This window comes from Hydra vulgaris, chromosome 14, assembly GCF_038396675.1.
Source record: "Hydra vulgaris chromosome 14, alternate assembly HydraT2T_AEP".
Taxonomy (NCBI): Eukaryota; Metazoa; Cnidaria; class Hydrozoa; order Anthoathecata; family Hydridae; genus Hydra; species Hydra vulgaris.
The window spans coordinates 27,172,134-27,185,705 of record NC_088933.1 but is presented as its reverse complement, the minus strand read 5'-3'; the positions used below and the strand labels follow the sequence as shown (position 1 = coordinate 27,185,705).

Sequence of the window (13,572 nt, the reverse complement as noted above, 5' to 3'; positions counted from 1 at the left end):
AAACTGCTTGAGTATACAAAACATGCAAAATTTGAGCTCTTCATATAAATTTATATTTGCTTAATTAATAAGAAAAAGTCTAAACAACGCATGCTCTACAATTGTTTCCGTTACAACCAATTTAAATTTTCATTGTGTATGGTTATGTAAAAATATTCGCGATCGTCCGAATTTTGCAAAGAAATAAGGATTGGACCTTTAAAACGTGGCGGCTTGAAATGTTCTTAGACAAAGTAATGTTTTTGTAATGTACTTACACAAAGCGAAAGTTAATCTACTATGTTTTTAGACAAAGTATGTTTACAGCACACACAGGCTGTTTGCAGTACAAAAACAATAATTGTCAGCCACAAAACTCATTGGATTGAAACACTAATATAAAGTAAGAACCTGAAGACACAACATACAAATATAAACAATGATAAGAATAGTAACAATAATAAAACAATATCAAAAATAGTAACTATATCAATAACAATTATGTCTATTACAGTAATTACAGTAATAGCCGTAATAAATTACAAGTAAAAAAAAATCCAATACTTTGTATCTTATGTTAAGTTATGTCCAGCAATTACGATTTAAGGTGAAATTACAACTTTTATAACAAGGTAACACTGTCAATACCGTAAATTATTTGGAAATTTTGATGTATCCCAGGTAGCACAAGTACATTGCTAAAACATTATAACAATGTTATAAGTTTCGTTGGCATAACAAAAGTGATGAAGCATATGTTGTTAAAGTATATGCTTCCATGGTCTAAATTAATAAAACGTCTAAAGTCTAAATATGGCATCAAAACATTTATAGAAGCTGTGCCTCGGTTTCATTTAAAATGCGCTCGAGATGTAGAGAACTTCTAAATAGTGACAAATGTAAAGTAAAAAATGACAATACTTTGAAGAACTACTTGTGTATGCATTTTATTATATTAAGATAATTATTCATTCAAAATAAAAGTATATTAATGTCTACAAAGCTATTTATTGTGTATAATCTGACATTAGGTGTCGTCTATAATATCGAAAAATGTAAAAATCAAATCATAACTTTTCTATTAAACGTGATTCAAAGCAAACAGATAAAGTCATCTTTTGAGATACAAAACGTGAGTTACTCTTTAAAATTTATAACTAAATTTATCATTCAAGAAATTTCTAATGGCGTTGGGTTCTTTCCAGTAATGAAAATTTTAATTTAGCTATTTCAAATGACTATGTAAGTTTTAAAATTTTGTTTAATTTTAAACTATTTTCTTTAACCCAAAAATTAATTTTTTTCTTTTAGTATAAAACTTAGAATTGCCTAATCATTGTTTTATCGTGGCTAATTCTGTGTGGATTTATTTTTCAAAAGAAAAATGAGGCGAGCAAATCAAATGTTTGAAATTTGCGAATAAGTTATTAAGATGTAAGGGTTTGTCAACCAGTGGATTAATAAGACATTTGCAACATATTCTTAACATTTATATAAGGTAAAGAAACTTGAATGACCATCAAATTACTGGTCCTAGTAATTGTGAGACAAGTGAGCTGTGTTACATGTGAACTGTTTTTCTGAAAAACCGTCTTTAGCAGAGATAGAGGCTAGACTTGCGGCAGTAGATGGATTTTCAATCGACGGAATATGCAAAAGTGAGTTCATTCGTCAAGCGTTAAATGAAAAACAATACCATCTTCCAAAGATAAAAATAATGGGATGAAATTAATTCATGAACATAAAAAAAATGAATTTATTATCAAAATAAAATCGCATATAGAAAAGGAGAGGAAGAAGAAAAAAGAAAAGAAGTGGAAAACTTAGTCTTAAAAAAGTAAAGGAAAAAGAGAGAAGAAAAGAAGTGGAAAACGTGCGTTTGATGAATGGATTAGTAAAGAAGAAAAGAAGTGGAAGTCTTGCGTTTGATGAATGGATTAGTCAACGCAACCAACCCAGGAAAAAAAGTTTTATAGAGTTTTTATAAACTTTTGGAACATATGGTTTATAGAAATTCTAAAGAATTCTATAGAATTTCTTTAGAATCTCTGTTAATTTCAATAAAAATTCCAATAGAACTTTTTTTTCTACTTTTTATTTTATAGAAAAAAAAATTTTATTGCAATTTCTATAGAAATTAATAGACATTCTATAGAAATTGTTTACAGTTCTATAGAATTTCTATAGACCATATGTTCCAAAATTTTAGAGAAATTCTATAAAACTTTTTTCCTGGGAAAGATCTTTGAATAATAATATCTTTTTCAATAGATCGTTCATTAATTTAGTCCTGGTAAAAATTCTTAGATACTGTACAGCTGAAGTAACAATTGACGTATTTAAAGAGAAACTATCAGAGTTTGCAACTATTTTTTCAGATTTTGTTGCATCAACTACTGACGCTGCTGCAGTAATATTCAAATTTGAGAGATTGTCTGGTTTTATACTAATTATGTTATAATTGGCGCGGCATACACTTGGCTATAATGAACGTTATTTACAAAAGAAATAAAAATCTAAATTTTTTTCACATTGATTCAGATTGAACAGTTATTTTGATTGGTTGAAACATTTTTTAACCAATCAAAATAACTGTTGAGGTGTTTGGTAAACCTGATGCAAATATGCTATCTGCTAATGCAATTTTATATTTTTTATTTGTTTCTTTGCTAGATAATAATGATGCAATTTTAAAAAAGATGTTGGTAGACCAGTCTCTTTACTTTAAAGAGCAAAATGATCAAGATCTTTTGACATAGATTAAATATCTCCATGTGCATGACTTGAATTCAACTAAACTACCTTTATCATCAAGAGCTGTAGTTATGCTAATGATTTATTTAATAGATTTTTCTGTAAAAATGTCGAAATATAAATACAGCATACCGGTTTTTGCATTTAATTTAGCGGCTTTATATATATATATATATATATATATATATATATATATATATATATATATATATATATATATATATATATATATATATATATATATATATATATATATATATATATATAAATTATTAGAAAATCACTCATCAAACTTTTTCATTTTACACTGTGTTTCATTTATAAAGGCTCATTAGAAAGAAATGATATTTCAGAAATAATTTATATACATATTATATATATATATATATATATATATATATATATATATATATATATATATATATATATATATATATATATATATATATATATATATATATATATATATATATATATATTATATATATATATATATATATATATATATATATATATATATATATATATATATATATATATATATATTAATATATATATATATATATATTATATATATATATATATATATATATATATATATATATATATATATATACTAATAAGAAAACATCAAACAATACGAATTCTCTTAATACAAATAATAATTTATTTTGAGAAATTTTCACTGGGTTATGAATACCAGCATCATCAGCTCGTAAAATATTAAAAAATTTTTTGAACGTTAATTGTTAGTTATTACGTTATTGTTAGTTGTTACGTTTTGTCAGTTTATTACTGTTTGTAACTGTAACTTTGTAAGTAAAAACGATTGCTGTAGGAAAAGTAATACCGGTTTATTAAAATTATTATAATTACTTTATTATTATTATTATAATTATTATTATTACTATTATTATTATTATTATTATTGTTATTATTGTTATTACTATTATTGTTATTATTGTTATTATTATTGTTATTATTGTTATTATTATTATTATTATTATTATTATTATTATTATTATTACTAAGATTAATTGTATATAAATAAACTAATTTTTTAAGGTATTTACTTGAGATAAGTATTTTATTACTATTTGTAAATAGCCGTGAAAATTTATTTTCAGAATATATATATGATTGATTGATTGATTGTTAAAAAACAGTTTAATAAAAAATTTTTTAACTGACGTCAGCAGTTGAATGGCTTCTTTTTTCGTTACGCAAGAATATAAAAAATGGAGTCCAAAATTTAGTTTTAACAAATTGCCCATTATCGAGATTTATTCCGCCATTTGATGGGAAACATTAGTGCCTCTGTATTTCGAGTGCTTCTCGTACTTTACGGTCGAATTTTTTTGTTTCAACTTTAAGGGTTTTAATTTTCTCCCAATTTATTTTTTCAGAGAAAATTGGGAGAAAATTAAAACTCTTAAAGTTGAAAAAAAAAATTCGACCGTAAAGTACGAAAATTTTTTTGTTTCAACTTTAAGAGTTTCGACGAGAAAATGAAGTCCGAGGTTCGACGCCGGCTCCAGCCCAATAAGCGACATTGGTAAGGAAGACCGTAATTTGCTCCGTGATAAGACCGTAAGGACTTCTTGGAGCACCTTAAATAACCTAAAAAAAAAAAAAAAAAAAAAAATGTGACTGTATGTAAATTTTTTAGAAGTACTGCAATAAAACAAGAAAATGTCAATTCTTAGAATATTTAAACATAATAGAAAAAAAGCTCCAATATTGGCTGTATTTTCACTTACGACTTGACTTTCTAGATAGATGGATCGATGATCTTGATTGCTTATAGTGAAAAGTGAAAAGTAGAAGAAAGCCAATTTTTTATTACTAACCTTTTATAAAGGACTGCTAAGCTAAGTGACACGAAAAAAAAATTAGGGATAACTTTTTTATTGCAATGAAAATAAATGGAGTAAGTATGTTAGATTTAATGTGTCGTCAAAAGTTAATAAATCCTGGGTGTAGTAGCTACCGTATGTGATCACATATTTCGTAAGAAAATTTTACAAAATTAATGTAGAATAAAAACTTGATGTTAAAACATAATTTATTTATTAAAAAGTGTTTTTATTAAGAAATTTATCCCATTTTTTTAATGTTTGCTCTCAGCTTCAATAACAACTTTAAGTTGACTCCTGGAACAGGTGGTTTGGATATAGACCTTGGGCATCTTGTTTCACTCCTTCATAGAAGAAGTAGCAACCAAAGATCACACAAAAAAAGAATATAAGTTCATAAATTTCGAAAATTACAAAGTTTATATTTTATTTTAAACAATATAATTTACACACTAACTGTTTAACACAGAATCAACGTAAACAATTTTTTATCTAAAAAGAGAATGGTAATCGGTTTCTTTTGTTCAGGAGGCTCAAAAGTTTTTTTGATCTTCCAAATTTTTTTCTTTGACGTTCGGGGAAACATGGTGTTTTTTAATTCTGGCTCTTGACTCTACCTTAAGATCCTTTTTGTCCACGTTTCTAATGGTGTGTTCACGCTCTTAAGTGAAACAATTGAAGAATTCAAGCTGACTTCTTTAAACCACTGCCACGCTTCCACTTTAAACAACCAGCCATTTGAAAACGTTTAATTTGAATACACAGCGTATTCAGTACTTAGATGCTTGTTTCGCAAATATAAGCCAGTAATGCAAATTCCTGGATATTTATAGTTGAATTATACATATGCAGAACAATTTATCAATTTCAAACTGTTCAGCATACGCATGTTTTCTACTATGGCACCGCTTTAAAAGTTTTAAGTATATTTGCGTCCCATTTTGAATGTGATCTTTGTTTAGATAACATGTAAATACATGTAGATAGCATGTAGATACCATGATAACAATAACATGTAGATCATCGAACAAACCATCATGGATTATCTAACATGTCATCATAGGTTCTTTAACATATCATCATGAATCATCTATATTATAATATGATAATATATATCACCATATATCATGAATCAGCATGTATCACAGCAGTTTCAAATCGATACTTATTGGAACTTTATTCTGAGCATGCGCAGTCAACAGTTGTATGACAAGAAAATCGAAACTTTTTTCTATCATTATTTTTTGAAGCTCAGCTACTCTAACTTGAATTTTTTTATGTTTAATATTTCAATTTTTTTGTAAACCGAAGCGATTTGTTTCAGTGTTGGCGGATAAATTTTTATATTATAGATTTTGTTGTTGAAATTATGGTTTTTAACATAAACTTTTAAATTGAAGACTTTTTTCACGTTTTTTATTTATAATAAACAACTGCTATATTTAGATACTTTTTAAATATGGATCATGCAACCAAGTTAAATCTAACTTGATTTTAATTAAACACCAGCATAGACAATAAGAAAACCCATCCACAAAAAATATGTAATAGATGCTATACCAATTTAAGAAACTTTGAAAAAGGTTCAATTTTTAGTATTGAACTAGTTGAATCACCAATATCGTGTGCAGAAAATTGTTCTTGTTTTCCCAAAGTATCTGGAAGGAAAGTTAAAAAATGTAAATCTGATCAACCATATATTATGAAACAAAATCAGAAGAGGTGGACTAGGCCGATCTTAAATTACTTAATTTGTACTATTCCAAAACCAACTTTGCATTTAAATGTAATCAATATTGATCCAGTATCTAAGCCCCATTTAAACTTATGCATATGCAAGTTATACAACAATATTATGTACAAGTCACTAATATTAAAAGCGTGTCAACACTCCTTTTGCTAAGTGTGTTGATTTAAGGAGATTAAAAAAAAGCTGGAAACAAAAGCTAAATGCTTTATTTGTGAACAAAGTAATTTTTTAAATTCAGTTTTAAATTCGGATAATTTAACATAAATGACAAATGATAGAGCCCATTTTTTTAGGTTGCAATACGAAATGCAAATAAAAATACGAAGTTAAAGACAATGAACTTTAAAAACTACAGGAAAAAATTCGTATTGGTGAAAAATTACAGTAGACAAAAAAACTTCAAGCGTACCTAATACAACTCTTTCTGATAAATTTTTATAAAAAAAAAAGAATCCATTCCACAGATAGTAGAAGATCCTACATTAAACAAGATAAAGCAAAAGCTAGTTAACTCAGAATCAATTTTTTTCTCTTTCCTTCTAGAATACCAAGGGTAAACACATTTTAAATGCATAAAACAATTTGTTTTAATTGTTGTTGTAGTTATTAAAATATAGTTTAATTTTAACTCTGTGTCTCGACTTTGAAATTTACTTCCAACTCATCAGCTATAAAGAAGGCGACTAAAATGTTAGTAAGAGGACAATTAAGAAAAGACATTTAGCTGATATAAACTCTTTAAATGTGATGCTTGGTTTGCCCAGCACCTCAAAACTTCAACAAACCTTTGCTATTGTAAATTCATTTAAAGAAAAAGATCTAATTAAAATATTGAAAATGTTAAACATTCCTTTATCAGTTATAAGTGCAGAAGAAATGGTTAGCATAAAAGCTCTTATAGAAATCAACATTTCAAAAAGAAAGATACTTGAAAGGTAAAGCTTTTTAAATTAGACCGCATGAAACTAAATTGAATTTTGCAAGTAAGTAAAAATTTTTTGAATTCAAAATGTTCCAAAGTTTATTTTAGATGACACAAAACAAAAGATATTATATGTGCATCAAAACAAAAAGCAACAAAAGTAGCTAAATCTTGGTCCGGAAAAGAATGGGTAGTTTGTAATGCACCATTTAATTTTCCTTTAAAGTATTCTATTGATTTATTTGAATTAAAAAATCCTCCTTTGAGATACATTAACGATTTTTCATCTTGTTTAATAAACAAACTGAACTTTGCTAAAAAAGTAAATATTATACTATATATATATATATATATATATATATATATATATATATATATATATATATATATATATATATATATATATATATATATATATATATATACAAATATACATAAAAAATTACATATACATATATAAATATATATATACAAATACATATATATATATATATATATATATATATATATATATATATATATATATATATATATATATATATATATATATATATATAAATATATATATATATATATATATATATATATATACATATTAGATATATATATACATATTAGATATACATACATATATATATATATATATATATACATATATATATATATATATATATATATATATATATATATATATATATATATATATATATATGTATATATAAACAGGATGCGGAAAAAGTTCCCGTACAAAAAAAAAATTTTAAAAAATTATCATTATGGTATTTTCTCTCAATATCTAATGTGTTTTTAGTATTCTTTTGTATTCCTTCGTTTTCTTTTATTATTTTTCAGTATTATTTTGTCTTAAATTCAAGTGTAATTTGTTTCCCATCTAGTACAGAAACATTGCTGTATTTGCTGTTTATAATTTCGTGCGAGAACTTTTACCGCACCCTGTATATATACATATATATATGAATATATATATATATATATATATATATATACACTAAAATATATATTTATATATATATATATATATATATATATATATATATACTTATATATAAATCTATATATATAAATATATATATATATATATTTATACATATTTATATATATATATATAATATATATATATATATATATATATATATATATATATATATATATATATATATATATATATATATATATATTGCGCATTATCGCGCAAAGGACTGGCCACAAAGGACCGAGTTTTCTATTGGGAGGAGCAATTTGAAGTGGGAACCGTTCTTAAATAGTGCTAATGCCACCGCTGTTCATCAAGTTAGGCCTCATTAAGCAATTTATCACTGCTCTTGACAAAAATTCGTCAGCATTTCATTTGCTCCAAGATTTTTTTCCAAAGTGATAAGAGGCTAAGGTCAGAACTGGTATATTCATCAGAACACAGATCAAGACGATCATAGAATGGGAGGATTTTTCAAAGCTGTTGAACGGAGAGAATGGCTTGGAGCATGTTCGTTGCAGTTGTTCTAGGTAATCACAACGCTAACTAGTAAATCAAAAAAAAATTCTTTTTTCAAATCCATGCTTTATGCAAGCAGAATTCTATTGGGCCTAGAAATTCTTTTTTTTGTTATCTTTTGTAGAAGGAAAAATTACTGTTACGTTTTTAAATTTTTTTTTATTAATTCAGTGTTCTTTTAAAATTTTAAAATTTTTGTAGAAGGAAAAATTACTGTTATATTTTTATAAAATTTATTAAATTAACAGTAATAATTTAAATCTTTTGTAGAAGGGAAAATTTCATACAAAAAGTTTTTACAATTAATTTTTGCAAAAGATAGATCTATCTAACGATCTATCTTTTGGACCTTACATTTTATAGTGCGATCCGAGAGCACTTTGTCAGTTTGTCAAGTCGGTAAATGTTGATATTGTTGTTGGCATATGTCTTATTCGGTTGCACTTCTTCATGTTCTCATTCATGGAATCGATCTCAGTCTTTCCATCTCAGCCAAAAGCGTCGTTGTTGCAAGGTTTCTTTCCATTTAGCTTGGCACAGTCCAATTCCTGTATCTGTAGGCCATCCAGAGATCTCACTCGACTTAGTGCAACATATGCCTGACCTTCTGCGAACAAATCAGATCCTAGGTCAATCACTGCATAGTCTACTGTACTGCCTTGCATCTTGTGTACAGTTGAAGCCCACGATAGCACTATAGGTAGCATTCTTCTCTCGATTGTTCCGGCATTTCGTTTCGCTGGGAATTGCTTCGATATTGGCTCAATGATGTGTATACCGTCTCTACCGAAGTCATTTCTTATTGATGGTACATCTGTTGCATGTATTTGCGCTATTCGGAAGTAGGGCCATATAATTTCTGTGATGAAGCCAATTGCACCGTTGACAAAGCCCTTGGAGATATCGATGTTGGATCTCAGCATGACCTTTGCACCTACGAATATCTCTAGCTCTCTTGGAAGGGTAGCTGTCTTATTGATGTCGGTAGGAGTAATCTTGTCATTCAGGACTTCGATAAATGTTGTATCGCCTTGTTGTCTCATGTTCTCAGCCAACTCTATCAGTGTGAAAAGGCGCCGTAGGTGTGTAGCAGGTATCATTCTATCAGGCTGATTAAACACTTGTTTTCCTCTTACTGGTGGCAACTGCATCAGGTCTCCGAACAGTAGGACGTTTATTCCGCCGAATAGATCATTACTGTTCCTCAGTTGCTTCAGCCGTGAGTCAATCATACAGAGCATTTCATAGGGAACCATCGATATTTCATCTATGAAGAAGAACTCTGTGTCTTTCCATTGCTGTCGCATAACTCGTAGGAAGTTGCCAGTCAGAAGTGACATGTTATGTACAAGCTTTGCATCCTTCTGAACTGATAACTTGAGAAGACTGTGTAACGTTTGTCCGCCTACGAGTCGCGCTGCTACTCCTGTTAACGATGCCACCTTAACCGCAGTCTTTGCATAGCATCTATTGACTTGATTCTTCAGGAGGTTGAACACAAATGTCTTTCCAGTTCCAGCACCTCCTGTTATGAACAATCTCTCGCGGTTCGTATCGCCGTTCATTTGTTGTTGAATGCTGCGGTAGATTCGTACAAATATTTCATGCTGTCCCATTTTCATTGCACGCTGAGCTATCTGGAATTGTTCATCAGTCATAGCATCATCTATTACTACTTCTTCTTCAACATCCTCGATGTTTGGATGTGGTTCATCAAGTACTTGGAATGCATGAACCTGAACAAATGCGTCTTCCAATTGACGATCTCGTTCTCTGAAGGTCTCCATATAACTAATAATTTCTTTCAGTCGTGCTTCACGTGCGAGGAATGTATCTCGTGCTGTGTCAAACTCCTCGATTAGTTCGATTTCTCGTCTGTATGGCATGTACTGAAGAAGAAGACTGTAGTAATAGTTCTCAGGATCATTGGCTGCCATGAAGTATGGGACTCGTACTATTGCCGGTGTTTCTAACTGACATCTTCGTATTGTCCGTAAGCGTGATGAGCTTTCTTCGTGTTGTAACTTCGGCCTCAGCTTCGTATGCATCATTATCGGCTCCATTTTCGTCATCTTGTCTCTTAGCATAGTAAGCTTCAAAGCGCATCACAAACTCAATCAAGCTCATATTGTTGAAGTCACATTCAGATGTTGATGCTGGTCGTCGCTCGTAGCGATTGAAGATGCTCTTTGCGTATCCTGATACACGTCCAATTTCGTCGAATTGTATCATTCGATATCGTTGTTCTGGCTTTCGAGTGTTCAAGGACACTGTTCTTCTTGAACTATCTCTCATTTCAAGATGTGCTAAATGGTAGACACATTCACATGCCGATATTTGCCGCTCTTTCAATATTCTCATACATATCTTGAAGAGTTTTCTTGAGATGCTGGTTTCTTCGCGGCGTATTTGCAATATAGCTTGTGCAACGCCTACATCAAGCTCTGTAGGTTCTGCCTTTGATATGTACTTGGCGATGTAGAATGCGATTGACTCATTAGATCCACACGGTTGAATGTCCATATTGGCTTGCCATAGCTTCAGAAGAGTTGGATTGTAATTGTTGACCCAACGATCTTCATACCGTCGCTTCAGAAGATATATTCTACCACCGCTTCTTATGAAGTCATCTGAAGTGTGTGCGATGATACGTGTAGCTATGCACACTTGACGAGGGAAGCTGAATCTGCAGATATTGGATGTTGGGTCATTCTTCTTGCATGTTGTTGAATGGCGGTGCATTTTAATCTTGACCAATTCATAGAGCTCTGTGTTTTCTTCAGGCAGTTCACCGCTGCATATTCGATCCAATTGTTCGATTCCTTCTGGTGTAGTGAAAGGCGGATGGTCTTTGATCCACACTACCATGTGCAAGTGTGGACTGCCTCTATTCTGGAACTCGATTCTCCACCAGAAGTCTACAAGTTGTCCTCCAAACAATTCGGTGTTACTTCGTATGAATTTCATCAGCGCATTGACTCGTATCATAAAGTGTCGGCTCACAATTACTGGGTATCTTTCGACCAGTGCTTGTGTGGTGAATGAATCCAAATTTTTCGGGTCATCATTTGGTCTTCCATCGGCTATGAGGAGGGCTTTTCTCATATCAAGCCAGTTCAGATCATTGCAGCTGAAGGTGACGAAGTAGGTAGGTGGTCCAAGGCATCTGATTTGTGCTATCAGATCATTCAGTGCGGTTCTCCAGTATGCTGAGGATCCTCTCAGACTTCTGAGGTTGAGGTGTACATCTTCTACTTGTCCATCTTGGCCTTCAATTTTTTTTGCACATGCTGCTATTGATGACTTGACTCTGTAATACTCAAACATCGACAACGCTTAGAACAGGTAGTCGGTTCTTTGGAATCTGGTGTCTGTGCCGAGTATTCGATATAGGAAGTAGTCGAGAGGTGTGATCTTAACCGGTCGTTCTTGTTTCAATCCGTTGATTCCATACGGGAAGAGGAAGTACCAGGCATACTCTTCAGATTTCAATTCGTGAGCCTCATTGACGATGTTGTCTCGTGTCTTTCGTGTAATCTCATTCAAATTGCTAGACACTTCAAGTTCATCTTCAACATCTGGTTGAGCACAGTCGATAGGTGCCATCACTGATGTTAATATCGGCATTTCTTGTCTGGTGATAGTATCAGCTTGTCCTATTGGAATGGTGTCTGCTTTCTCCAATGGAACTCCAGGATGTTCTGCTGCATAATCCTTCAACCTCATAATATCATTCTTGGGATGAACGTCGATGTAGTCTAGTGTATACTGCGAGTTGCGTGATCCAGTTGCACGCTTACACAGTCGCGAGAGTTCTTCAATCGAATTGCACTCGATCACACACGCTCTTCCGTTTGCTGATCTTGTTGAAGAGCCTTTTGCTCCACATGAGTGTGAATCTGTGAAGTAGAACTTGTCATCATAGTGTAGAACTCCCAAGGATTTCGATTCTGCTATCAATATTCCTGCACTGTGTTCAGTGAAGAGCAGTTCAAGAGATCTTATCAATGATCTTCTTCCAAATACACCATCTTGCAGGGTATCATCATCATTCATATCATCCTGCAAACTACCGAAGTATGGAGAGTCTTCTTCGATATCGATACTGAAGCTGTTGTCATACATGATAAAGTCTCTCTTGATTATATTGAAGTGTTGCACCATAAGATATCCATCATCGTATATCGGAAGGCCATTCGGGTTACCATTTGTCATTATTCGAATGGTTTCATACATTCCATCACCCTCTATCATGTTACTGTTGAGTGTTAGCGTGTTCCATTTGCTAGGCGATAGAATGGCGGCTCTCACGATGTTAGCTAGAGCCATAGCGCAGCATTGAACTCCTGCGTATCCCGATTGTAATATTAATTCGTCTCCTTGGTGCCATAAAGCTCGAATTGATCTTGAGGCATCTCCGATCGATATGTATGCACTTGAATTCTCGTCTTGATCACCTTCTTCATGTTCAGGCTGTTGTGGTACGACTCGTACAATGTCGCTCTCTTCGATTCTTGCGAAGTGGTTGATGCCGACATCTTTGTATAGCGGATTGTTAGTGATCAACCACCGCAATGCATCGTACAGTCGTGATCTCGTGATTGTGTACTCCCGAGTGATGTTCAAGTTCTCTAGTACTTCAGTCACGACTACGATTCCAGCATTGTCAGTTGATCGAGGTAGCATGTTCGGTAGCTTCTCACTGACCTCAAAGATGTCCTGGGCGAAGAGCACTGCTTGGCCACGAAATCCATACTGTCCAAAGAATCCAGCGAGCTTGATGATCTTAACGAAGGGA

General features: G+C 31.1%; 1 protein-coding gene across 1 annotated transcript; it reads right to left on the bottom strand.

The window, feature by feature from the left end:
* Positions 1-10,697: 10,697 nt before the first annotated feature.
* On the bottom strand, positions 10,698-12,101 carry LOC136091005 (uncharacterized). Its single transcript, XM_065817989.1, has one exon. The coding sequence runs from the start codon at positions 12,099-12,101 to the stop codon at positions 10,698-10,700; it is 1,404 nt and encodes a 467-aa protein (XP_065674061.1).
* Between the last annotated feature and the right edge of the window lie 1,471 nt (positions 12,102-13,572).

What these genes read in the sequence shown, in the direction of transcription:
- LOC136091005 (XM_065817989.1), bottom strand. Translation starts at nt 12,101, where the DNA reads ATGTTTGAGTATTACAGAGTCAAGTCATCAATAGCAGCATGTGCAAAA.